The 27,763-nt window shown below is 37.0% G+C and overlaps 4 protein-coding genes across 6 annotated transcripts in view; 1 reads left to right on the plus strand and 3 right to left on the minus strand.

The window, feature by feature from the left end:
* Positions 1 to 4,926: 4,926 nt before the first annotated feature.
* On the minus strand, positions 4,927 to 17,125 carry LOC108770965 (mitogen-activated protein kinase kinase kinase 11). Of its 2 annotated transcripts, XM_018522776.1 has the most exons (14): positions 16,919 to 17,125; positions 16,603 to 16,837; positions 15,881 to 16,098; positions 15,378 to 15,718; positions 15,091 to 15,271; positions 14,407 to 14,555; positions 14,132 to 14,304; positions 13,507 to 13,753; positions 13,239 to 13,358; positions 12,563 to 12,766; positions 10,873 to 10,902; positions 7,556 to 7,964; positions 6,596 to 6,928; positions 4,927 to 6,058 (listed from the first exon to the last, which is right to left on the minus strand). In XM_018522776.1, the coding sequence occupies exons 1-14, from the start codon at positions 17,107 to 17,109 to the stop codon at positions 5,329 to 5,331; spliced, it is 3,561 nt and encodes a 1,186-aa protein (XP_018378278.1). In that variant the 5' UTR covers positions 17,110 to 17,125; the 3' UTR covers positions 4,927 to 5,328. The 2 variants fall into 2 exon arrangements, with proteins under 2 accessions (XP_018378278.1, XP_018378279.1); XM_018522777.1 differs by lacking the exon at positions 10,873 to 10,902.
* Positions 17,126 to 18,382: 1,257 nt separating this feature from the next.
* On the minus strand, positions 18,383 to 20,540 carry LOC108770968 (alpha-ketoglutarate-dependent dioxygenase alkB homolog 7, mitochondrial). Of its 2 annotated transcripts, none has more exons than XM_018522782.1 (5): positions 20,464 to 20,514; positions 19,564 to 19,821; positions 19,309 to 19,482; positions 18,914 to 19,041; positions 18,383 to 18,824 (listed from the first exon to the last, which is right to left on the minus strand). In XM_018522782.1, exons 2-5 carry the CDS (start codon positions 19,816 to 19,818, stop codon positions 18,692 to 18,694), a joined length of 690 nt encoding a protein of 229 aa, XP_018378284.1. In that variant the 5' UTR covers positions 19,819 to 19,821; positions 20,464 to 20,514; the 3' UTR covers positions 18,383 to 18,691. The 2 variants fall into 2 exon arrangements, with proteins under 2 accessions (XP_018378284.1, XP_018378283.1); XM_018522781.1 differs by having other exon boundaries at positions 18,384 to 18,824; positions 20,377 to 20,540.
* A 560-nt stretch (positions 20,541 to 21,100) lies between these two features.
* On the minus strand, positions 21,101 to 25,308 carry eIF3j (eukaryotic translation initiation factor 3 subunit J). Its single transcript, XM_018522780.1, has 6 exons — positions 25,037 to 25,308; positions 24,841 to 24,923; positions 23,941 to 24,057; positions 23,717 to 23,855; positions 22,288 to 22,455; positions 21,101 to 22,202 (listed from the first exon to the last, which is right to left on the minus strand). The coding sequence occupies exons 1-6, from the start codon at positions 25,050 to 25,052 to the stop codon at positions 22,009 to 22,011; spliced, it is 717 nt and encodes a 238-aa protein (XP_018378282.1). The 5' UTR covers positions 25,053 to 25,308; the 3' UTR covers positions 21,101 to 22,008.
* Positions 25,309 to 25,771: 463 nt separating this feature from the next.
* Rcd5 (microspherule protein Rcd5) overlaps positions 25,772 to 27,763 on the plus strand; it is a 5,118-nt gene continuing 3,126 nt past the window's right edge. Inside the window, exon 1 of the mRNA XM_018522779.1 lies at positions 25,772 to 26,081. Coding sequence (XP_018378281.1) covers positions 25,963 to 26,081 — 119 coding nt within the window. The 5' untranslated portion in view covers positions 25,772 to 25,962. The remainder of the gene's footprint in view (positions 26,082 to 27,763) is intronic.

Below are 27,763 nucleotides of genomic sequence, written 5' to 3' on the forward strand. Positions count from 1 at the left end.
ATGTGAGTTGCATATTGTATATTACGTAAAAACAGGTGTTAGAGAGAGTCTCGCGTTACGATCCACATTCGTATATATGCTATTTCCCTCACATAAATTTCATAAATTTATCCTGTATCAAAGTGTGTCGTACATGTAACAAATGGCAGAGAGAAAAGAATTAAAAGGATATAAGAAGAATTCAGTATTGTATAACATTAATTAAAAACGTTAACCGTTTAAAGGAAGAAATTCATTTCTTTTATACAATTTTAAGTCTGACAAACTAGAGTTATATATAACAAAAAGATATCTAAAAGAAGAATTATAAATTACTGTCATTGGTATATATTATTAATATATGTCATATGAACGATACATGATAAATTTATTGAGTTTTCTTTACAGTGAGATATATTTATAGAATGATATTATGTAAAGAGACCTCAGTTGCGTTTGATATGATACAACGTAATTTATCTCGTAAATATATATATATATATATATAGAATTATTCTGTGAACACACGTTTCTTATACACGTTCTGCCCAACGAGTCAAACATATTCCGTAAATGCTCTCTAATAAAGTATAAAATCGGATTCTTATCTCCTTAATCTCTATGCTAAGGTGTTTGTTATATATATAAAAAATAAATATAGCTTAGACTAGCACTGTCGGCGACGGATACGCCATACACAATAATAGCTGCCGCGAACATTTTATATTCTTGTATAATTAAAAATTATTATCGTATATATATATATATATGAACAATTATTCTCGAATATCAGCATTCACTAACTTCATCAAACATTTTCTCTCTTTCACTCTTTCGTTCTCTCTCTCTCGATTACCTTGGAAGCATTTTGAATTTCTATGTGTCACTTATTTAACGTATTTAAGTACGTGATATTAGCACCACAGAAATACCTTCGCACAGCGTAGAGAGATATATCCATTAAATGTGTTGTAAGAAAGAGATAATTGTATAAAAAAGCTGGATTGTTATCGATGTAATTCGATAAAGTTATTGAATATAAAAAGAGAAAAGTCAATTAATATTGCAAGTTTTATCATTGAACGTCAATTTGATGGATCCATATTTTTCAGCTTAAGAAAAATTTCATGCATCTCCATCCTATTTAAAATTATTTACCAGAGGATTTCTATTGATGGCTAATTTTTTCATTCCCCGTTATAACCACCTAAGCAACACAGCGCTCAAAATACGTTTAATAAACGTTGGAAATCGTATAGTTGATGAACGTACAAACTGAAAAATAATAACCATTTAAAATTTTATACGTTTTTATACAAAATAGTTTAAAGGTCTAGTTAACATTTTTCTGAATTGTCCGCTTAAGTAAATGAGTTCGCGATGAAACCACCAAAGAAATTCTCTTTCCTCTAACACATTTCATGTACATCACACACAGCGTACATTTACAATACTGATGATCGTCATTCAGGAAAAACAGTGTAAACGAGAAGCGGCTTTCACGACGAAGAAGATAAAAGAATCCGTGACTCCGTAATACGCTACGTGAGGTTGATACAGTATAAACGAGACGTTTTTGATTGCTTCGAATGCGGTGTAAAGACAGTGTAAGTAACTTTGATTAATTCACAGATTCAAACTAAATTCGAGCGTTCCTCATCATCTCGTAATGCTAATAAATTAAGATTACATGCGTCGCGTTCTAATCAGGGTTGGCAAAAAACATATTTTAAACAATTTAAAACGTGCTTAATTGTTGTTTGTAATATGTTTTGAACATGTTTTTTTTAAATAATACTTTAAAGTATTAAGTATATAAAGTTTAAAGTATATTTGAAATATTAAAAACATGTTTAAGAAGAAACAATGTTTTATTCTGGAAAAATTAGTTCTTTGCCAACCCTGGTTTTAATTCATTACTCAGCGATCCGTATGTACATTCAGGGCACATAGAGCACGCAGTACGGGGTACACGAATGTTTCTTAGTATCTCCTAAATTATATTATTTAAAAGAAGGTGGCAGCGAAAGTTGCCCTCCTTTTGATTCGGTACCCCACGTTGCGAATTGAAATGCTTACACATTCGTTATCGGTGCAGATATCCACGAAGCAAATCCAGCTTTCGTCGTCAATATCTTTCGGAGAAAAGCCTCGTGGATATCATACAGCCAGCGTCGGCTGTATAAGGAATGTATGAGTAATCGCTATTTAAACAGTAATAATGATTCAGCGCTTACTTTTTTTTTTCGTCTATATGTACAGCGATCGTTAGAAGAATCTCCGTCCTACAATGAATGCACCTCGCGTTTTGCGCAGCTGCATGTTGTGTATTCACTTGCACGCGACTCACGCTTTGGATACTTTCTACAGACGCTCATAGATTACTGAATACAACGGCGTACTGTTTTCATAGGTACAAAAGAAGCGTGACAGCTGCGCAAGGCGCGACTATCTAATCACGGTTCGTCGCTACGATACATATAATTCACGTTTAAACGTCGAAAATGCTAATTGTACATGTCCTCCGCATTTTCGTGAGCGTATTTGTCGATTATACGCTTTGATTAGCGTAATCGAGGAGGGGTGGAAGTACCTGGGTCGATGTATTAACCGTGTACATCTCCAATTGTGCATTGCAACAGAACGACGATGAACGTATCATTGAGCAGAGGCACTATTTTAATAGCGGCACAGCAACATTTTCCTTCCCTTCAGCACACAAAAGTTACGGTACTTTAAAGTTACAAAGAAAACGGGGAAAGATTGGGAGACAGAAGAGTGTTGAAAAGGCGAGTGCACTGAACAATGAGACGCGATGAAGAGTTTTGTCTAATTCGTTAATTTTAGCTCACCATGAAATGAAGGAAAATGGAATCGTATCGCTATTAAAATGACAATGGTACAACTTCAAAATACAATTACAATGACTAGTTACACTGATTGCGATAAGAAGGAGAGAGATTATGTCGGAAATACTGTAGATTAATACGTAATCGCGAAAAAAGTTCGGCTAAGTACATAATACTACAACTAATACTTCGTAGCTGTCCGTATCTTGTAAAGTACATAAAATTAGATTATAAATAGTGATTGTTCGTCAACTTGAACCGAATTGATTATCCGTCTAAAACAACACGTACGTTCCTATTAATATACAATACTCGAGCTGCCGTTGCATATTTATAATTAATAAGAATTGCTTGTACAAAGTTGCACGAAACGCACAAAAATTTATACAATTTCTCACGAGACTGTCGTCAGTACTTTCTAGTAGGAAAAAAAATTAAGATAAATCACCATTGCGCTATTTAAACGCACAATACGTCATCTGATAAAAGTACAAGCAAAAAAAAACCTATTCTCATCCTAACAGTTTAAACAATACGGAAATGACATTCATTTCGTCGTGTCTATCACAAACTCTGGGAGAAATAACTTTGGGACTTTCAAATATCGAAAAGCGCAAATATCTTCTAAGCTTACACCGATCTGACGAAATGTCAATCCCGTATTGCGTAGAACAGTTTACGTTCCAACAAATCTCTCTGGAATGTTTTATATATTGCGTCGAGCCGAATATCACCAAAGTTACGAGGAACACAATAACGTAACTTTCATACTAAATGCGAGAGATAACACTTTCGTTTCGCTGAAATACTGAATATCGAAATCTCAATATTGAAAGCGAATATATGACGTCGCTAATGCGATAGTTGTCGAAGAAAAAAAACCACTCCTTTTTCTTTAATCTTATAACGCCATGGAATTGCATATTACATGCATTCCGATAAATTCCCTCTATCGCGAGCTCGACTATCGCTTTCCTCTTCGCCCTTCAAATACACGCGTATCGTTCAGATGCTGATTATATAAACGCGATAACGTTTGGAATGTCTTAATAAACCACAGAGAACGTCAAATTGCATAGCTTCGAGTGATGACGTGTTTATTATTCATTATATAGACTGAGGCAATTATCACCTTTAGCGTCTTAGAAGAATAAAAACAAGATTTGTTTTAACAAAAGCTGTATAAAAGATCATCTTATGGCGATAACTTTTGTTTTCTAATTTCCATTTCAACATTTTTTATCAATGTAGATTAAGTTTAATGCCCAATTAATTAATTGCCTTGGTTTATGCCCAATTTCTTCACTTCCAGATAAGTTGCGGGTAACCTTACCCGGGAGATATCTCATGGATAAAGTCTATCTAGAGGTGAAGAAATTGGGCATTAACTTACTTTTTATTTAGCTCTAAGAATTTGAAGAAGATAAAGAGTAAGTCAAAATTTTTATGTACTTAAGAATTTTAGTTATTTAGTTCTAAGAATTAAAAACAGATAAAGAGTAAGTTAAATTTTAAGTAAGTTCTTATTCTTTATTTTCCCGGTTTTACTAATGTAGTTTAATTTTAAGACTCCTGAGTAGTCGCCACAGCCATATTGAATCATGACGTCAACATAACTGGTGGTGACTTAGGAGCGTTGATCTCAACTCAATTAATTCTTCATCTTTTTCTCTAGTTTTAAGAATCAGAAAAAGATGAAGAGCAAGTTGAATCGAGATTAAAGTTAATTTACAAATCCACTGAAGTTAATCTGGTAGAAATGTTATTTTTTTTTTTGATAAGTTATTTTTTAAATTGAAAACTTACGATCTTTAAATTAATTAAATACAATAGTTATTACCTCATTCTATACACAAAAAAATTATCATATTAATAGAAGAATATTAGTATACATAATATATGTCCATTACTATATTAAGTTAATCGTTATATATGCGAATTGATGTTGATTGCTAAAGAAAAAATGGATTGTATTTATTCGAAAACTCTGTCGTTAACGATTGAAACTGTAAAATACACTTTGTATTTTACAGAAAAATATTTTTTCTCGAAATAATATGCAATTTGAATATATACCACGTCGTAATCTTTGCTCGTGGTATATGTATGTACATATTTCTACACGCGACACGTATATCAAATATCATTATGCTATCAAATTAAAAAGATTCGCCCAATCACGTATTACGCTACGTTACATGAATTTCGCAGGATTGTATATGCGTTGCATGGAATGTTGATTCCCAGACTTGTTAGTGTACTGCTACTATTGAGAATCGTCCACGGGAGGCAGTGCTTCGATAACGTGCAATTCGTTTTACAAATTCTTCTTTCAATCAGCGATCATAAGATTCCGTAATCGCGATTGTATAATCGGAGGCGTAAAGAGATCAGTCCTAGGACTATCGTTCGCTAGAAATATCGATAAATAGATAAAATATCGACGAGCCCACTTCGGCTGGTTCTATATAAGGGGGGATTGTGCTTAAATAAGCCAATGCTATGACAAAAACTCCCTCTCAAGCTCCGAGATGCTCGGCTTTCTGCTTCGATTGAGGCGCCGATTGGCTTGCAACGGCACTGTGATGTCCTGGCTCTGACCGTGAACCGGGATGTCCAGTAGCGTTTCTCTGTGGACGTCGCGTCCCGACACGCCATCGCGATCGAATGTAACCGGCGAGAAGCGCACTCGGCTGATCTGGCTGTCCTTGGCGGAGACGTAGCTTGAATCCTCAGAAGTGAGCGAATCCGGTGGCGTCGGATTCGTCGGTGTACCCGAACCGGAGTTGTTTTTGCTCACGCTTTTGCTTGGCGAGTTGTACGGATTATAACTTGATCGTTTCAGGCTTGAGCGTAGTCGCGTGACTACCTCCAGATTACTTGGTCGCTCACCGGAATTTGAGTTGGAGTCGTGAGAGTTCTGACGAGTCAACAGCGGCGAGCCGTATTCGTGATTGAGTACGCTCGCGCTGTACGTCGTCGCCAAGTTGGAAATAACGTTCGAGGGTCGCTGGTAATACAGCATCGGTAATACGTTGTAATCGTCCTCGTCCTCCAGCCGGAACGTTGGGTTGACATTGCTCTGGCTTGACGTGCTGGCGTTTGAGACATTCGAAGAGGTGCGATGATGCGTGTAGGGCAGAAGTCTGGACACCGGTCTGGCCGGGCTGTTCATGCTGCTCGGATTGTCGTACGCGTGCGGAAATTCGGGGCACTCGAGCATCCGGTCGCTGAAAATAACGAAAAATCCCTTGTTAATCTAAAACCATCCAATATTTATGCCATATGATTTCGATTTCCCCAAGTCGGTTTCCAAAATCGTATCCACAATCTAGAAGAAACTATAATTGAACAAAGTTTATTCATACGCCTAAGGTTCTATTCCTTTCATCGATTTCGAGATTATGTTGATATCCCAAAAGTGTGGGAACTCTGCAATAATTTTGTAAAAACGAAGATATCAAAAAACTGTGAAACATGATACTTCAAAAAAATTGTTTGGCATGGGTGTTTAACTATCACTCCCAGGTACATAAAAACGCGAGAGATAATCTTGAGTAATGCCAAGTGCACGAAATTTCCATCTTTGTCGTCGTTTGGATGGAGTCGTTCATAGCGATTTAAAATCCTCAATGTTTTTATTGCCATCGAAAGACCTTTTAAATAAGCCTCCACTTGACCTCTAATGTCATTTAAAATTTTCATCATTCTTTTCTTCTCTATGGAGACTTAGGAAAAACCATGTATAATATTTTACTGATACTTACTGATACTCTGTAGGTATGAAATACGGTTCGGGGGGCCGATAGTACTCCGGTGGTACGACGGTGTACATCGGCGGTCCGTAATCGGGGAATGGAGCGACGTTGCCCATGTATATCGTCGGCACTCTCTCCATACGGTCGACACGGGCCGCGTCGTATGCATCCTCGTTGCTGGTGCTGCTGCTGCTTTTCCTTCTCGGGCTGGGCGTCGGGGCGTTGGAGCCCGTTGTACTGCTCGTGTAGTGCTGCGGGGAGTCCGTGAAACGCAGTGGCTTGTCCGGCATCGCCGTGGATGGAAGGCCAGGCGCTATCCCACCCATGTTACTCAGGAACGGCCTGCGATGATAGTCATATCAATCTATGTTGAGTAGAGTAATTATCATTCATGTCTAAATTAAACCAACTACATTTTACTTAAGAATGTATATATTATACGTATTTAACAAAATGAAATAATATAGATTTTTTGATATTGTATTTGAAATTAAAAAAGTTAGTAGTGATATAAAGTCTGGATAAAATTATTTCAATAAAAAGTAGGCATTGTTTTTAAATATAAATATTGACCTCATTGAACTATTTCATATGTATATAATATTCATTTTTATGGAAAGTACAAATTTCCAGTCGCTTTTTGTAGAGACTACACCTGAGCCCTGTTCTACAAATGTAAGATTAACTTTAATCTCGGTGACTTATTATTTATCTTTCTAATTCTAAGAATTAGGCTCAGTTGTTCTACCTTTTGTTAAATTTTATCTGTTGGGTAAGTAACAAGATTATCCAATCACATGCGCGGATTGCCAGATTTACTTAACAGGTAAAATTTATCAAAAGGTGGAATGATCGGTCCTTAGAAAAATAAATCGTAAGTTAAACCAAGATTAATCTTACATGAACCGAGTCCTGGTACACATCTTGAATTATTTTCTCAAACAAAATATTTTCTTTTTGTCAGATTACCTGTAATGGTGTGCCCGTCCGTGATAAGTGTTGTGCGGGTAGCCGCTGCTTGAGCTGAACTCGTAATCGGCACCGAGATAGGAGTTGCGATTCGATCCGGTGTCCGCTTGAAACCACCACCTCGGCGGATCCTCGTCGCATTCACCCAGCCGTGGATACAGCCGCGGATGTATCGGGGAAATATTCGACATTCTCACGTCGTAGCCGGTGGCCACGCCGGCGAGCATCGCCGCGATGTTGTACAGTACCAGCTCGACTATGCTTAGCTTTGGTTTTTTCGTTTCGCCGTTGTAGAGGGTGGGCATGGGAACAGGCATCGGCATGATGTAGGGCCCGGTCAGCCCCGGCTTCAGAGGGTATTCCGACGTTATCCAGTCGGTCGACAGATCAGGTGGTAATGCTGTATAATCTATAAAAGATATTCAGGTTGTTTTTTGAACGACGACAGGTGTAGCACTCGCACAATCCGCTCGCGAGAGTAATAGGATCGTTAAAGCGAATCTATAAAGATAACTGATAAATTAACGGTTTTATTTATAAGTATAATATATACTTCTTTTTGTCTTCCCCGTGCTGAAATTTGTAAATGCGGTCGGGAACTGCTTACCTTGTCCGCGCAATTAACTAAATCTTTAATTATAACTTAATATTTTGATACATTTTACACTCAGAACTTCAATTTAATTTTTAGTAATGCGACAACTTGCAATTTATATATGCTTAGTTTTCTTATTAATTATTTATTATTATTATTATTATTCATGCATAAAAGCTAATTATAAAAGTAAAAATATAAATTAAGTATTATCTTCACGCATTAGCGGTTTCTACTTGCTATGAACAAACCACGTTATAAGGTATACATCCAAATTGTACAACATATAAGGCATGTATTAAAAATCGGCTAAGCCAAGTATTTATAATTAAATATATGCGCATTATTTTTTTTAAGCTTTAAATTAATTTTCAAATTATATGAAATGTTCTTAAGTATCTTTATAAACTGCTGATATTGGACTTAGCCAATTTTCATAAATAGTAGCAAAGTTCAACGTACAATATAAATGTTTCTACTGATTTACTAATCCTTGTCGTAATATATAGACTTCGTGCAATACATACTACGTGCAAAGTTGCTTAAAGATAAATTCGAAAGGTGTTGTGCTCCACATCTAAAATACGAAACATTCCAAACTCTACTTAGAATATATAATTAATCAAACGGTAAATCACTGTAGAGATACTGTCTCATACACTTTTACTTACAAAGGTTTTTTTTCTCATTTCACTCATCGACTTAAAACGAAACGACTAAGAACAAAGTCACATAAAGCCGGATTATATAATCGTAGCGAAAGCATTTAACTAGACGGTTAACGTTTGCAGGTCCCTATTTCTCGCAGCTGTCAAACTTAGCACGGTACGGAATTAAGACGCGAGTAATATTTACTCTTTAGCGAATCTAGGACCTGGAGGAAGAGAAAGGAACCATACCCAATCGGAGTTAACAGTTAGGATCCTACTGGAAGCATGCAAGGATTGTTTTTTTTTCTTTTTTACGCTCGGCTGTCTCTCGGCACACCGTACAATCCCGGTTACATCACATGTGACATCAGTAAGAGGTGATAAATATCCGTTAATTTGATTATGAACAAGTAAATGTAATCGTTTATTAATTTCTACAGAAATACCGATAAAAGGGCGATGTAAGAAATATATTATGCCGATAATCTGTTATCATCAAAATGTAGCAAAGCAAGTGGCACAGACCGAGCGTAAAAATTCAGCAAAACGAAAAAACAAAATTCAACGTGTCCAACTGAAAAGGTTTTATTGAAAAAAATTTCTATTTTATAAATACAAGTGTGTGCGTGTGTGGTTCCGTGTGTCGAATGTGATGTGTGCAAAAAATCTTTGCTTTCGGAAACGTTGGAAGTTTGGCATAACAAATAGTACAGAAAAAACGAACAATTCGCTGGAAGTTGTATTTAACAATTAATAAATTTGCAATCGATCTAAATGCACATAAGACAACGAAATAAGAAGGGCTAACAAATATATATTTCTCTTTTCGTCTTTTTCTCTCACTCTCTCTTTCTCTCTCTTTTCTCTTTCACACGCTCTCTCTTTCTCTCTCTTTTTTCATATATCTATACAATATATGTGTGATGTAATTTTGATTTTTTGTTTCGTTTGATAAAATTATGACTATGCAGATATACAACCTTGACAACGCTCCAATGTAAAAGTACCGTTAAAGTTGAACTTTGCGGTAATAGACGAAGCGTGTGACTCTCTTTCGCGTAGTAGTGGGCTGTTAGATCTGCTTGTTAGAAATGTTATGTCTTCCAGATAAATATCAGAAAAGAACCAACACCAGAAAGACTGTGTGTATACATATACATATATAATATATATTCTTTTTAATATTCTTATTAGATTTTAGCTTACTCGAACTACGAGTATCACATCGGCTTAAATTAGGATAAATAATTCGTAAATTATATAGCGCGTGGGGAGGGAGGGGGGGATAAAAAAAAAAAGAAAAGAAACGAGTCCGTGCCCTCTGTATAAACGTTTTAAGGATTTGGTTTCATCGCTTAAATATACCTTCAATTCCGTCTCTTGGGGCAACTTTGGGCTCTCGAATGCACCAGCTTCTTCGCGTTTCTCGTTGTAGAGCAGGGGAGAGGGGGATTAACTTAAATTTCTAAATCTGGTCCCTTACCGAATCTAATCCAAACCACCTCGCAAGTCTGAATAAGTTCACGCTGCACAGGAGACCAAGTCCTATCCCGATAAAATGATCTGGGAATACACTATGTAATGGACGCGAGATACAGCGGGGCAACAAAAGTATCGCTCGATCAAACGTCCACGGGAAGTTCGTACAGTTCATCCAGAACAAAATCTAATTGTGTCGTCCACAAATGAAATTGATAGAGACAATGAAAAAAAAGACACTATCGATCGGTGTACACATGCATTATCACTATGTGATCAACCACTAAGCACTAGCTAATAACTACGTGATAAGGCTTCATAGCAAAAGTTTCGTTCAGTTATGAAAGTAAAAAGACATTGTCTACTTGAGATCCTTGCCTTAGCTTTACAATACGCAATACAAACCGTCGTTCAGTAAAAAAAAAAAAAAAAAAAAAAAAAAAAAAAAAAAAAAAAAAAAAAAAAAAAAAAAAAAAAAAAAAAAAAAAGGAAAGAATCAAGTTCGGAGTAAAAGTCTAAGTAGAAGGAAATGGGGTGGAGGAGACATCAGTGAAATACGACATTAACAACCGTTGCGTGAAGAGAAAACTTACGGGTGTGGTAGATGCTTTCCTCAGAGAGGCCTGCGATAGAATAGAAACACACGATCAGTACGAAGTCATTCAAAATACCATGTAAGGAGAAAAGTGCGGCGGATAGGAGGCATGCCATCCGAAATGCGTTTCGAGCTGCAGGCTCTACTTGCGTTCTCGTCAAATACAGGGCATTCGTAATTCGGCTGCGCTTCCTTTGTAATTAATTACTAAACGGATACTATGCACACGTTTCCCAAAAAGGGAAGTGGATCCGAATTTTGGAATTAAGAGAAGCAGCGCGGGCACGCCACGGAACGCCCTGTATGGAAAAAGTAACGGGAGTACATCCGTTTCGTCGAAGCCGCGCGCGATTACTTGTCACCCTTTCTCGAGAATTGTTCGCCAGCGAAATTCTTAGACACGACGTCGGCATCTTCGGAGGTCGAGTGACAGAGACTGGCATGATCCGGGGGAGACGCGGGCAGACTTCTCTTTGGACTGTAATTGGCACGCGGGCTCTGACGATCGTTTCCCTCTTGGAGGCCACCAGGCGACGTTTGCGCGACGCTGTCGCCGTCGCAGCTGCGTAAGTATTCGTTACTTCTGGACTTGTGATGTAAAAAGGAATTCATCTCGATGCCGTGGTCTAAACGGTACGCGGCGGCGGCGACCGGTTTCGCAGGCGACGCGTCCAATTCGAATGCGATCGGTGATCTTTTATGCCTGGAGCCCGTCGTCTCGTGATACGGTCCCAACGAGCTCTTCGACCTCGAGCTGTCATTCGAATGCTCCGAATCGAAATTGCACAATTCCGACTCGAGGCTCTCGAAGTCTATCCCCTCGCGTGAGTTCGCCGCGAGATATCTAGGCACCGAGACACCGACGTTGGTCAATATCTGCTCGCTCGAATCGCGATGGCTTAGTTGCGGTATAGATATGATGTTTTCCAGGACGCTGTACTCCACTTTAACCGTAGCGGTTTTGTCGTCGAGCGCGTCCCGGCTGCCCCACGTCTTCATCTTGTTCAACACCCGCAGCGGACTCTTGGAAAGGCGCGACTTGTGCTGAGACTGCTGGGTTTTGCCGCCGATAGAATTCTCGGGACTCGACTCCAGACCGTCGTAGTCGTTAATTTTGATAGTTACCGAATTCTTTCTCTCGCCGCTACGCGGTGAATTTAGGGAGCTCTTACGCGAGCCGGATGGCGACCGGAAGAAATCAGCTAGGGACGCCAGCCGCGATTCCGAACTGTCCCTGCGCTTCGATTCCTTCGATTTACTCCTGTCACGCTTCTTACTCTTGACCCGCTTCGCGGTACCCACCAGAGTGGACGCCACGTTCTGCACGAAATTCGTGGAGTACGAGGGCTCCCACTCGGGCAGCTTTTGGCACTTGGGCGACGTAGCTTTCGGAACTGTAGCGGCCGCGCGGTGACCCACTGTTTTTGGATAATCGTCGTTGATTATCGAGGGCTCCTCCGAGAAGTGGGTTTTAAGATTATTCGGGGGATTTTTGTTATGCACAACTACAGACTCGTATATGTCGTTGTCCAGAATGACAAAGTCCTCGCCTATGTTGCAAGGCGCGCAGTACGCGCCCAGCACGATGTCGAGCGAGTTTTGCGGCATATCATTATAGCTACTACATCCTGGCTGATTGTCTATCAGGTTATTCGCCGAGGAGTACAATTTTTTGGTGGTAGGGTTACCTATTTCCTGCAGAAGCGGGGAGCGGTGCGCGCTCGCCAACAGGGCTGTACGCAGAGGTGTCTTTTCGAGATCTGGCGCGGAACGGGACCAGCGTTTGCCGCCAGGAGAGGCGGGGTTCGGCGGCTGAGTGATAATAGCCCCGCGCTCACGTTGATGTAGCGTCGACGGTCCCCATGTCTTACCCTTAACTCCGTCCGCCGGTACTAAACGGGGAAAGAAAAAGAAACAAAGTGCTACTCACTACGATACTACTAACTACTCTTCTCATCTCCTTCGCTTGTTCGGCGCGGAGGTAAAGCTTCTTTACGGATATACTCTTCGTAAAGCGACTGTCAAACGATATAACTGTGCACGCTAATTTCAGCAATTTATAAGTATATACTATGGTAATACATTAGCTCAAAGTAATCGTGGTCTTTTTGCAAAGAATAGAAAATAAAATGGAAGAGTATTCATATATAAAAACAATAATTGTGCACACCATGCCGAAAAAAATATATATCGACACGAATAAAAATACAAAGTGTCTACCACGAACAAACAGTGTTACACTCAAATTATTCGATTACAATTCCAATACGTTTGACTCGCTCGTAAAGTCACTCATATTGCATAATACATTGTCATAATCACGGTACTACTAGAAGCGGTATTTCAAAGTAAAAGACTACTCACATGCGATCGCTCTAAGCCTCGGAATGCTAGGTGATCCAGGTGGACTATTCGGTCTCGACGGATTCCTCACTTTACCTCGATCTAAGGCCGTGTCCTGAACGGTGATCGTGTGTCGAAAATCTAAACAATACGTTCCCAAAATTAGTTTACAATATTCTATTCTTATGTATTTTCCAAGCAGAAAATATAATAATTTATCGATTAAATTTGTAAGAAATCCGTTGATTGCACGATATAGATTGCAACATAATAAAGTAGATATTCTTACCCGAAGGAGCACTAATGTTGCTCCCAGGTTCCTTCTTATTTAATTTTAATCGCGACTTCTTAAATTTGCCGCGTCTCTTGTTTGGCGTAGGCGTGTTTTGCTGTTGAATGATCATCACGGTGAGCTCCCTCTCTAAGATAGCTATCTCGCGCGCAGCTAATTCCTGTTCTCGCTGTCTCAAATTTTCCTCGTGCTGTCTCTGTTGCACCTGTGCTTTCGTCAGTTCCTCTTCTCTACAGCGCAGCTCCTTGTAAGCAAAAGAAATACGTCAGACCTTAATTTATTCAAAATAATATAATTGTATTTTATGCTTTTCATCATAACTAGAGTAATGTATTTTTATTTAATAGAAAATAGAAAAAATAAATGTATAATTTTTTCTATAACAATAATATCTTAAATCAACTCTTTTGTCTTACCTCTTCTAAAGAACGGCATGCCTTTGCAAAGCATTTAAAATAACGATTGGAAATATTATTCATTGTGCATATTTATATCACACATACATATATAATTTAAAGATAATAATTTACACAATTATAACCGTTAATATATGGAAATATCATGATTTAATATACGAATGTATAAATAATTAGCGTGTCCTATTAAATACATATACATATACCTTTTCCTTCATGCGCAATCCATGCAGAACTTGTTCAATCTCCTGCCTCCAATCTTCCTGCATCGTGTGAAAAGATTCGTGTGGCGTTGCCGCGAATGCACTGCGCACTTCGTCCAAAGCGATCAAAATATCCGTGAATCCCGGTCGAGCATGACTATCCGATGCCCAGCATGCTGTGATCATTATAATGATCAAAATTTAGTATTATATTCCTCCAAGACGCGTATATGATATTTCAGAAAGAACAGCTTATTTAAATATTACAAATTTTTTACCTTCCATAAGAAGACTCCACGGTTGAGGACAGGTAGATGGAATAGGTAGAGTCAGCTTATTGACGGCGACACCATATGCTACAGCCAGAGCATCGATACCCTTATACGGTGTTTCCCCAGTCAAAAGTTCCCACAGTAACACGCCATAGCTATAATCAATAAATATTTCAAATACTTTAATGGAAAGCAAGCACACTTAAAAAAGAATCAGAAAAAAATGATTTTCTTTAATTTCATTATTTGCATGGGATGTCTAAGACATTCTGATTTTATACAAAATCACTAAACGTATAAATATTATTTATGCACATTATATTTAGTACAAATTGTTTCACAATTAAAATTTGTTTACATTTGTCTTTATCTAAAGGATGTATAGAATATTACCAATCTTTATTTAATTGTAAATTATCAAAGAGAACAATAATAATTGAGATATAATATAGGAGTCAGAAGATGTTAGAAACATCCCATGCGAGTAATTAAGTTTAAAAAACTACAAGAGTAATGTAGGATGCGTTCCGTTTTCACGCTAACACGCTGCAAGCATCATTTCATTCTTGTTGTTTATCAAATATTAAATACAAAGGGCAAATGATGATGCTTACAAGCGCAACGGAATGCACCTATAGTTAAATGCCAATTGCAATTTTTAATAATAAATCTGATAATTTTAGAACTGACCTCCATACATCACTGGCTTTGCTGAAAGTACTCTTTTTAATAACTTCCGGCGCCATCCAGGCATACGTGCCTGCCGCAGACATACGAGTCGTTTTGTAAACTTCCCTCGCCAAACCGAAGTCCGTGATCTTTAGAGTTTTGTATTGGAAGTCATCATTTTCAATCGGTTCACTTAGTAACACTGTCGATAAAAAAAAGTTATTTACAATAAAAATACGATGTTTTATTACTAAATATAGTCTATACTAGATAATAATATTATCATCATTAATATCAAAGTATCTTACCGTTAGAACTTTTTAGATCCCTGTGAATAAGACTTATTGGAGCTTTGTTGTGAAGATAATCCATCCCCCTCGCAATCTGTATCGCCCAATCGACTAACACATCAGGCCTTATTTTCCTGCCGCTGAGAACTCTGTTAAGACTGCCCCCACGCGCATACTCCATTATAAGACACATATTGGGCATCTTTAAACATACTCCTTCCAATTGCACAATATTTTCGTGTTTTAACAACCAGAATAGTTTTGCTTCTTGTCGTACGTTTTCTAATGTTGCACTAGGTTCCTCGCCTGCATCTTGACGCGCAGCCTTCACAGCAACTTCGCGTTTTTTCCAAAAGCCCCTAGAAATGATAAACAAATTTATTAAAGAAGATTTTCGATGGAATTTATATGTCTTGAAACTATTTTTAGAGTGCTTTAAAATCAATATATCGGCATCCTTTTTATAAAACATTTTTAAAAAATAATAATATTGTATTTTATAAATTAGTTTGCACATATACCTGTATACTTTTCCAAATCCTCCAACACCTATAACTTCTTCCAATTGCAACTCCTCGAAGTCGATCTCGATCGGTTGGACTTTATCGATCACCGACGAAACTCGGTCGATGCTTTCTGCCTCTGCAACAAAATTCGCTGGAAAAATTCCCACTTTTCCACGAATTTTTCCAGTCCACCATCCCTCGTCACCCGAGATTTTGGCGTCTTTCGATAAAACCTGTTGCAGGAAATAATAATAACAATAATAACAATAATAATATCGTATTCTCTTATGAAGATAGTGTATTATGTTATAACAATTATGTGATATATAAAAATAATAGCGAATTCAGTTTGATGCACTTGTCAAGGTTGGTAAAAAATATGTTTTAAACGTGTTTTAAACAGTTTAAAACTTAGTTGATGTTTTTAATATGTTTTAAATATGTTTTTTTTTTTATAGTACCGTTCAAAACATATTTGAAGCATTAAACATATTTAAGAAGAAAAAAAGAACACTGGCACTTGTGCATATTAAAGCCATTGTGTACTGATTTAATTTGTGTAAATGTAAAATTTTGAATTATAAAATACAGATTTTACTTGATAGCACAATAAAACATATCAACGAATTAATGTTTAATTTTATATTTACATTAAACACACATTTTTACATCAATTTGTATATGACGGCTTTAATGTGCACACTGAATGCATCTAATCGAATTCGATTATAAGTTACCTCAACAGTTTCTCCTCTCTGCAGAGATAGTTCGTCTTCACCCTGAGCGACATAATCAAAGAGGGCTGTGAAAATAATGGTGCTGTTGTCCTGCCGCGACTGAGAAGAGGAATGTGTGCCGTGGGATGGACTAGTTTGTTGAGAGACAGTTCTAGCAGTTCCACCGCTATGCGTGTCAGAAATGCTGCTATCAGACATATTGTTGCTAGATGTACGTCCATATATGGACCCGTAACTGCAAGAAGAAAACGTCACGAATGCACAAGACGTTACCAAAGATACAATATCTGCAGACGGCAGATTCTATCCTTTTTACCTAGTGGTATGACTATTGGTTCTGCTGTTGTACTGATACCGTGGCGATGAGTTGGCCGTGTTGGGACTATGCGGATATGAGGAGCCATTCTCTGAGTAGGGTAGGAAACGCTCGCTCCGATGACGAGCATCTGGTTGTCCGTGGTCCATCAAGGTAGACAAGCCTCTCGCCGATAGCCCGGCTGGCGGCATATGGCTTAACACTCTCTTTACTCCTCTCTTCTGTAGCGTATATCACACCCCTGTCTTCTCTCGGCGCGCACGACGATATCTCGCTGCTTTATTTCACGCAACGTGGGAAAGTAAGACGCTAGGGTGGTACTCACTGTTTTCTCTTACTAATTCTGTCTAATGTTTACCTTGTCACCCGACAATGGGGATACATTGGGATCATATGTTATGTATACTATCGTCGTTTTACTCTGTCGTTGGACGCATCCTCAATAACGACACGCAGTCCCGTGCCTCCGGAACACCGTCGGCCGTGTTTACGTCGGCCTCGCCAATGCTCGGGGTCGGTCGTGGACACTACGACTGCGAAATCGGACAATGCGCGACCACGTCGGTGCTACTGTGCCGCTTTCCATCGGAGATCGCGAAACGTGCGAGAGCGTTCTCACGACGGCGGCTACGAGGCTCGTGTCCCTACCACCCCGTGTACAAAAACAATCTCATCACGGTGGGGACCGGCATTCTGAAGGCGCGTGTCCGTGTGTGCGGCAGTGGCGGAGGCGGTGGTGGCGGCGGCGGCGGCGCACAGGGCCCCGCTCGCCCTACCTGGGGGACGCTCGCCGCGGGGTCGCGGCCCGCGGGAGCGGTGAACCCGTCTCCGCCGGGACGATGAAGATCGCGTGACGCTCGTGGCGGAACTCGATCCCCAGGCTGGTCCCGCGCGTCAGGGGGTGTATACCCACAAGCGCCCACTCTGTGTTGACGGGGGCCCTGTATGTATCTCCTCTCGCTGCTCGACTCAACCGCGTCTACGAGCGGCCCCCGAAACCCGGATGGCGGCGGGATTCAAGCAGACGCCCTCGCCGGCCCCGAGGACACGACGCTCCGCGTCAGACCGGAGACCGCGTGACGATGCCGCATTTAACAATAGAAAACGGAGCAGCACTCACAGCAATAACCTCGCGGACGCCATGTTTCGTACGACGGCCCCGCCATCGACGAGCGACGTTCCCGTAGACGGCCGCCACACCGATTGAATCTCTGCGCCTCGGACGATGGCGCCATCTAGTCGAAGTCACGTGGTCCAGTAGCTTTGGCGGGAAATTCAAAGGACGAGATCGAATTTTGATATTGCAAATGCACATACAAAGTGGAGGTAATATAAATGTAAATAATGCGTTCTAATGTTAATTTTCCGTATCGGTGTATATACCTCGAACTAATTTCAAACAACATACTTTATTGACAATTATTTGACATTAATATGTCTTGCTATAGCAATTGAACTTTAGATATTTACAGATATTTTGGTATACTGATATCTAGATTACGCAATTGATTACGTAATCGATTAGATTAAGTAACTTTGGGATCAGCCTCGCTTCTACATATTATAGAAATGCGTCTGCCTTTAATATAAATATAAATAATGCGTTCTAATATCAATTTTCCATGCCGGTGTAACTTGAACCAATTTCAAACAACATACTTTATTAACAATTATTTGTTCTTGCTATAGCAATTGAACTTTAGATATTTATAGAAATATTTTGATACACTGTGATATCTGTAGATTATGCAATTGATTACGTAATCGATTAGATTAAGTAGGTACGGGATCAGCCTCGGTTCTGCATATTATAGAAATGCGTCTGCCTTTTGGTACGTGTCGTCCCTCAAAGTACGATTCCTCAGACTTGAGGATTTCGTGATTGTACTTGTACCTCGCAATGCCACTAAAAATAATATATATATTTACGATATTTATGAAATCTCTCGATAATAATTAAGGAGAGCCACGATAAAAATTGTGAATAAATCGAACCTCATGATGTATAACGATCTCCTTGGCAATAGAAAACACGCGACACATTCCTTTTCGTGTCCTTCCATCGCCAATCTCATTACGCTGTCACTCAGCAAACTCAATCCTGCAATAATACCTCCGCAGAACTGTAAAATTTTGTAACACATTTGTAAGAATTTGTGAGCAAATCATGTTAAAGTTATGTAAAATCTTGTTGAAAGCGGCTTCAATCAGAATTACCTCTGAAGTCTATTGGCAATTAATTTAACTGGTAGAAATTGTTTCAATTTCGCTCTTATAATCTTTTCTTTAAACAACAAAAAACTGTTTTCTATCCAAATTAACAAAATAGGTATAAAGAACAAAGTAAATGGTAAAAATAGTTCTTGAAGGTGAAAATAATAGGTCATTACCCTAACACTATCAATATGTGGCTTTATCCAGCCTTCAGGAGCCAAATCTAATATATGCACAAGCGAAAGTTGTAACATTTCTGGTGAGAATGCTTTTTTACGGACTCTATCAAGAACCTGAGAGCTATCTTTGCTCCACTTCTTCCATTCGGTTTCTCTATAGCCGTGTATTGCCTGCAAAGATTCAAAATATTGACAAGTCAAGACAAAACAATCTAAATATAGAAGTACAATAATACTCGACATTTTACCAACATTGTCCCAATGAGAAAACTCATAGCGCAATCGTTTCATATAAGGGTCAACCTCTTCCATCAGGATATCTTCCTCTTTCTCGCTGATAAAGTTTGGCAGGACTTTCATGGTATCGTACAGCTCTACTCTCCAATCTTTAATCGCGTCATCACTTGATATTGTTTTCTCCGAATTGGAATTGATATTATGCTTGGAGGTCGAGCAATAAAACGCTCTGTTTATATTGCGGAATAGGAAACGCATAGTTATCGTCATTTCCTAAATCGAGGAATCTTTGGATTAAATAATTAAAAGATAACATAAACTTGAGATTATTAGACGTTAAGTTCTTCCTTGTTTTTCACAAAATCAACTTGTATTATAAAGTCCATATTTTTCACAGATCGCGAATAGAAAAGACTTGATTTCTTTTATAATTAAATATTTTACAGAAAAAGCATAAGATTTAGTAATTGTATACAGTTCAACACTTTTTTATTTAACTAAAATTAAAGACAAACAAAAACTATCTTAGTTAGTAGTAAAGTCATGTTTTATTTGGAATTGATTTTTATTTTTCGTTATAAAATTAATTATATATTAGATAAAATTTAAAATAGTAAAGTTTTATTTAAGTTAACGATCGTTTTTATTTATTGTACTGTAAGCTAGAATTAATAATATTTTTACATTGCAAAATATTTGGCATTCTTTGACATTTTGAGGTTAAGTCGTTTGCTCAATTAGCATAATAAGTGCATACACGTGCTAATAAAACCAATTGTCTTCAATTCTCGTATTTTATTGGTGAAATTAATACACGTATAGACTCACCAATAAGTGCATATAATTACTGATTTCATACTTTTACCCTAATTCTTAGGCAAGCAAAGAGAAATTCGCCACGCGAGTTTTGGTTACCTTATCAATCTAGTCATATGTTTTGATATATTTACAGGCGAACTTAGAATGAATTATATGCAGACATTCTTTTTTATCGTAATAATAAGGCTCGGTTCCATCAATGTAAGATACAAATCTCTATTTAACATTCTTTCTGACGCTAAGAATTAGAAGAAATTATAAAGAAATCTTCTTTGATTCTAAAAATTCTTTCTAAGAATTTTAAGATTCTTTCTAATTCTAAGAATGAAAAAGGATCTTTTTCTAATTCTTAAAATAACAGCAAGTAAAACCGAGATGGGATTTTTAACTAAAGTTAGATCGAGAAATAAACCAAAATTGGACGATACAAAAGGAAATGAAGGAAATTGTGTAAAGACAGGGTTGACCTAACGTTGAGAATTCAATTATCCGACAGGCTGCAAGCCTGCGAGACATTAAAAAAAAAACGATGAAAATCAAATGAATGATATTTATTAAATCAATATCAATTTCTGCGCAGCAGTAAATACCTGAGAGATTTCAGGAATTGTTCACGTAGTTGACTCGGTCTAGAAAATAGTTTCCTAATATCGCGAGATATTTAATGCTGCGTCCTTACATGTTTTATGAACATTATCTTTGCGATACCCTATCCCCGAAATACATATCGTCCATTTCTGCGTGCATTGCAAATGCACACGCATTAATTTCTCTAGGCTGAGCAATCTAGACAATTTTTTATCAACAGCCGAAAGATACAATCTACAAATGGAGAAACGCAGTTGAAACAGAAAATACAAGAAATACTTTTTCTGTGCAGTAAAATGTACAATCAATTGTATAAATTATGAGCAAGAATCATAGAGGCGGATAATTTATAATCAACCTTTATTTAGGAATATACTCTTTTCAAAACCAACTTCTAATCATTCTTCAATAAAAGTACGTGTGTGTAGGTATTATGAATATGTAAGCTGTGTTATATAAAACTTCCACAATATAATTACACGAGTTTAGTCTGCAATAACGCAGCTATATAAAGATGGGAAAGTTTCTTCCTTTTAACAGATTAAGATGCGATTACAACTCAAAGACTAAATATAGTTCTATTCTTCACTGCCCGATGTTAATGTATGCACAATCAATAAGTTAGAATCGCGCGTTGCGCGACAACCTCAATGTTTATAAGCTAAAATCGTTACTGACATCAACATCAAAATTGAAAATCTGATAACGACGGACGCGCGGATAAAAATCCAATAAAACTCAACAGTAAGTCGTAGAATCTTCAACTGTTCAGAGTAACTGCGTGTGAATGTGACATCAGTACAGTTGTCGGAAAGTGTTCATTTGTTAAGCATTTCCGCCGATAATATTGTAATGCTAGCTTTCATTTCTACTTTTTTTTTGTTTCTCATCTTGTTAAGTGTGATATCATGGATATAGATTAAACCGTTGTACATTTTGGTTACAATTCAATATGCAGAAATTACAAATATAAAGTTTCTGTATAAATTCTGCAAATTAATATTCCTCTGCGTGTATTTAGGCGACTAGAATGTATGAATATGTGAAAAGTCGCTACATAAAATCGTCATATTCATCATATACATAATCACCGTATTCACTCAACAAGGTGTTGTCACCTTCGATTTTGAGCTTGGCCTTTCCTTTCCCTTTGTTCTTTTTCGCCTTATCACCCTTCTCCATCTTCTGCTTTTCAATAAGTAAGTTGTCAACTATAGTTTTCACTTTTTTCAAGTAATTTGACGATACTAGAACAAAAAGACATTTTCAAATATAAAGTACCTATATAGCTGTGAAAGTAAAGTGAAATCGATCGTTAACAAATATACTAACAATTAAGAGCAATAGACTTTATAAGTTCTTCTGCAAATGGTGGAAACTCTGCATGTTTGTTAAATTGATTAATTTTTTGTGACATTGCTGCACCATATTGCTCAAATTCCTCTTTTGTATCCGGTACCATAGTATCGAATGATTCGTTTTGTGATACTTCTGTCACTCCTACAACATAAAATTGTCATGTAATAACGTACACATAACACACACACATGCGATATTAATATATTTCTTATTAAATATATATAAGTGACGTAATAATATTTTTCATATCAAGCTAATATGTATTAGATTTACTAAGCATATTTTGTGAAAACTCACTGATAAGTTGCTCACGAGTATGTAATAATGAACTTTATAAAACTGCAGAGAGAAATGCACCTCTGAAGAAATGCATACTATTTTGTATACTATTTACTATATTTTTAAGAGATATAAAGGTTTATATATCTGACATATGACTCACATAATTGACAGTTTTGCATGTTACAATATATGCATCAAAAGAATCAATCAGGAACGGTACAGGAGACAGATAACAGATGAGATAAGGTTACAAAGACTGATGCAAACACAACAAATTGCATAGAATAGCAACTTTTATTAAAATACAACAACATCAGTAATAAATTTAAATGTAGAGCTTGTAATAAGTTTAAATGCTTGTATATATATTCTCTTTCTGTCTGTCTGCCCCTGTTTGATGCAGTTCCTATGATAAACCGATTGTAGATATAACGTGGCTATAACAATTACAATAATGTAAAGCTATTATGCCACATTCTTAAATTAATATTAATAAAAATATTAAGAAAGACATATGTACATAATGTTCTATGCGTGTGTGTATATATGTGTGTTGCATTTAGCATTTTTTAAAGATATTTCTTTTCGTATATAATACTGTACGATTTAATGTAATATATAGGTAGTGTCGTTACGCTTGGCTTAGCGCCGAGACACTACCGTGTCTCCTGATAACAATTCACTTGTGTATCGTCACAATTTTTAAATAGTTAGTTTAAGATTATTTTTTTCAATTCGTCAAACGTTATCACACTTATATAAAAATAATAGCTATTATTATTGTTACAAAGCAAAACTGCTTATACGTCTCATGCATAATTAGAAAGTGTAATCCTTCAGCTAAGTAACATTACAATGACAATGTACGCCTACAATATATAAGGTAATAAAAAAATGACGTATCTTATAAAAAATTTTTTGCTAAATAGTGTATCTAACGCCTAATATAACTCTGATAAAAAAAAGAGATCTATTTCAGATGTCAGATAAAAATTACTATGTTAGAAATAAGAAGCTATCAATTCACAATATGAAACAGTCAGATCATTTGTTAAAAAAAATCATTTCTTATCTTTTTTATCTTTTTTACGATCACTAAAATCTACTAGAGTCGACAAACCGAAAGTTTCCATCGCCAGCCGTAAGTCTGCCTCTTCTTGCAACCTTTGACGCCTTAACAGTTCGGTTCGCCTTTCTTCAGGTGTAAGTGCATCTTCCTTTTCTTTCACTTTCCTCTCAGCTTCTTCCCGTGCTTTTTTCTGAGTTTTCATATAAATGTATTATATAAATATAAGTAAAATTATATGAGATAAAAATAATATCGTAGCTTAAGCAGAAACAAACCTCACGTTCCTCGATCCTTTCAGCCAGGGCTTTTTTAGGTTTCGGTTTTGCCTTTGGGACCAGCTCTGCTGGTTTTTCTACATCCTTTTTCTCTTCTTCTACATCTTCCCAGCTGTCCTGTTAGGTTATTTAATATGCATAAATAAATGAAACAGAATTTCATTATCAACAGGTCTGTTCTTTTTTGCACTGTTCATTATTTCTTCTTTTTCTCCAGTATGGAGAAAAAAAAGGAAAGATAAATCAAGCAAGAAATTCAGCTAAAAAAACAGACCTATTATATATATATCGATTATTTGTTAGAATATAATTCATTTAACATCAAATAAAGATCTGGTAAAAATATACAATTGAAATAATTCAAATAAAATTAATAACTATTAACAACTATTATCTATAAATTATTTAATATATATTATTTAATATTTAATTATTCACGTATGTCTAACTAAATATACTTTATGCAAAATATTTAACAACAATAAATGCTGAATTACATTCTGAGAATAATGAAACAAAGGAATCCTTAAACAATATTTACTTATTCATTTCTATACAAGTTTGATTCCAAATCTGAGAAGTATTTATAGCAAGAAGGTATATGCTCCTATTAGCTATACTAAGTAAATAAATATTAAGTATGAACAAATCCACAGGATTCCTTGGTTCTAATCCTTATACGACTATAATATTATTTATCCCTCTTTCGTGACTATGCAATATCAAGGCATCGCTCTGATCAAAGACGCCAATGAGGATGAGAAAGAATTCTGTAATCGACACGACTAGGAGCACAGTATGGAGAACATGTGTTCGTTATAGGTTAGGTTCGCGGAACAGCACGCGGACTCGCGTGGGAGGGTCCTCGCGTAGCACGCAACGATGTGGAAATCGCATTACCTTGACATCCTCCTCCTCGTCCTCGCCCTCCCACTTGTTCGATCTCATCGCGAGGTCGAATTTCGCCTCGACGTTGTCCACATCTGCAAGAGGCACAGCAAAGGGGTGGAGGTTAAAAAGTCAGTTCCTCACCCTCGCGAAAAATCGCTCCGGTTCGCAGGGAGACGCGATCAGCGTCCCCCGCTCGCTTACGTACCCCATTCCTCGTCCATTGCTGCCGGTGATTATTCGCCGTGCGTCGTGCCTGCGGGTGAACGGAGAGCCTGCCTCACGAACGTGGTGACAACGAGCAGAACTGGAATCGAGCGTGCCATACTGCACGAAGGAAGCAGCGTGCCAACGTTGGATCCGATCGCTCGCGCGAGCGGGACCTGCTGCGCATGCGTGGCGACCGATCGAGAGATCCACAGGCACGATCTCTCCGGCCTGTTTCGAACGTTCCGCGAAAAACGCTGGTCGTCGGCGAGCAAACGGCGAGAACTGGGGACCCGCGTTAGCGCGAGGTTAGATTTTTTCACCCTCCGCAACGCCATTTTTTTTTCTCTCGTCCAAGACGACAATGCCTCTCCTCTTCAAAAAAAACGTCCCGTCGCTCTGAAATATACACGGCGAGCTATGCGTTCGATAAAACCTTCGGCTGAACGGCGCGACGTAATCTCTATTTTGGAAATAATGAATAACGTAAATCTCCGTAATATCTTGCGCGTCATCCGTTTCGATTATTTAATTAATTTATTTATTTACATGCACGCACGATAGAGTGCATTTAAAAATTCTGCGAGCGTCGAGATCGGCGAGTAATCGATTGACGTCACGTCAATCTCTCGATATCGACCTTTCGAGAATCGATACTCGTTGAGCGCCGTCATGCGCCTCGTGCGATTTTTGCGTTGGTTGGATTGCGTCTATTTTTATTCTACTACGACTCACTTCGCGTCAAACTACTATTGTGTTGACATTTTCAGATAACGTGGTATTAATAACACAAAGCTGCACAAGGTGATTAGGACATTTGTGATTTATTCGCACGGAGGACTAAAGTCTATTGACGGCAAGCCACGGAATATATACAAAGCGGCAAGCGACGTGTGTTATGTTTTGAAGGTTGTTTTGCTACAAACGATGGATATACCGACTCCAACTAACCTTAACCACAGCGGACTCACGCACAGTACGGACGGGTTCCTGAATATTCCTATCGGTTCGTCAGCTTTGGACGCTCTGTCAACGAAACGGAGAAGGTAGGACGTCAAGTAGTTCGTTGACCTTAGCTAGGACTACCCAGACAGCACAGAATATTTATGATAAATATTTACTAATATTCATTTTTTGAAATGTGTTATATAGATATTTTATACACATTTTATATAAAGCTTTATTCGAAATATTATTAAAATATAGGCTAAATATTTTATCCAATATTTATGTAAATATAAATAAATATTTCTAATAAGTATTTTTTATTTGGATTATAATGTCGTTAAGTATTTTTATAGCATTTACTATAACTATTTTAATAAGTATTTCATAATATTTATAATAAATATTTATGATTTGTGCAATCTAAAACCACAAAAATATATTTACAAAATATTTAAAATAAATCTTATAAATATTTCTAAATATTTTGTAAATATTTTGTAAATATTTTGTAAATATTTTGTAAATATTTTGTAAATTGTGTGCTGTCTGGGTAGTCGAGAATTCGGTTTACTTGCGTTACATGGAAATATTACACGGTCGATAATATTGTCAACACAAAACATATTGACAATGATTGTCGGCAGTAAAGCAGCTTTGCAACTGTTGTAAGATTCTTTAATATGATTGGTTATTTAAATCCGGCAAGGAATTAAAGGCAAGAATTAATTATATTACTGCTTGATTGATTACTTGCAAAGTTACTTTTTCTATTGAACATAGCCAATATGATTGATGTGTGGTTAATATTGATGGATTGATGTAGATTGACAATGATCTGGATATTTTGATTCTTGAGCATTAATAGTTGCTTTCTATTTACATCAAAATGTAGATAATTTTTATTTATGATGCCATGACTCAGTTGAACGTATGTTCCTTTTTATTCTGATAAGCAAGACTTAACTGAACTTTTATCTATAATCTAAATGAGCTCGAGACTGCATACTTACTGAATCTTGTTAACTCACATTGAAAGTGATATTATACACCCGTGTTGCTATGTTATAACTTTATGATCAAAGTAAACAAGTAATGAAGTCATTATCTAATAAAGTATACAATATGTAACTTAGTATCACTTGTGCAAAAATTGAAAGAGTGCAAAAAATGAGAGAACAAAAAAAAGAAGGGAGAAAAGGAGAAATATTCTAAAATTAGCTTTTATAAAATCTTGAAAATTTAGATTAAATTTTTCATTATTTACCTTATGGACAAATACCAATTTTTCCATGTCTCAAAAGTATTAGAATATTTAATAAAGTTTACTTTCAATTAATCGAAAATAGTATTACCAATTTGCACTTCCAAAGCTTAACTCAGTCTGTCATAACAGTCTTCCCATTAAACTGCTAATCAAATTTTCCTTGAAAGAAAATTGATGCTGAGTTCATTAAGATAGACAAAAGCAAATTTCATTCAGAGAAATTTACTTCTATTTAATTCGCTGTCTGCTTAAACATTTCATTGTTGAATCTATTATTTATTAAAAAAGAATACCTAATAGTAGTGTATTTTATATTTAATTCTTTTCTATATCTATTTAGAAAATTACCTTTGATTTTTATTTATCACAGCGATGCTTGAGGATCAAAAAATCTAGATCACTTTTTAATATTTAATATTATACAGGGTGGGGAAAAAGTATGGAAGCAAACAATTATTTCCGAAACTATTCATTTTTCGACAAAATGTCTTAGACATAATTTTTATGGTATGAAAA

This window comes from Trachymyrmex cornetzi, unplaced genomic scaffold (genome assembly GCF_001594075.2).
Source record: "Trachymyrmex cornetzi isolate Tcor2-1 unplaced genomic scaffold, Tcor1.1 scaffold138, whole genome shotgun sequence".
Classification (NCBI taxonomy): domain Eukaryota; kingdom Metazoa; phylum Arthropoda; class Insecta; order Hymenoptera; family Formicidae; genus Trachymyrmex; species Trachymyrmex cornetzi.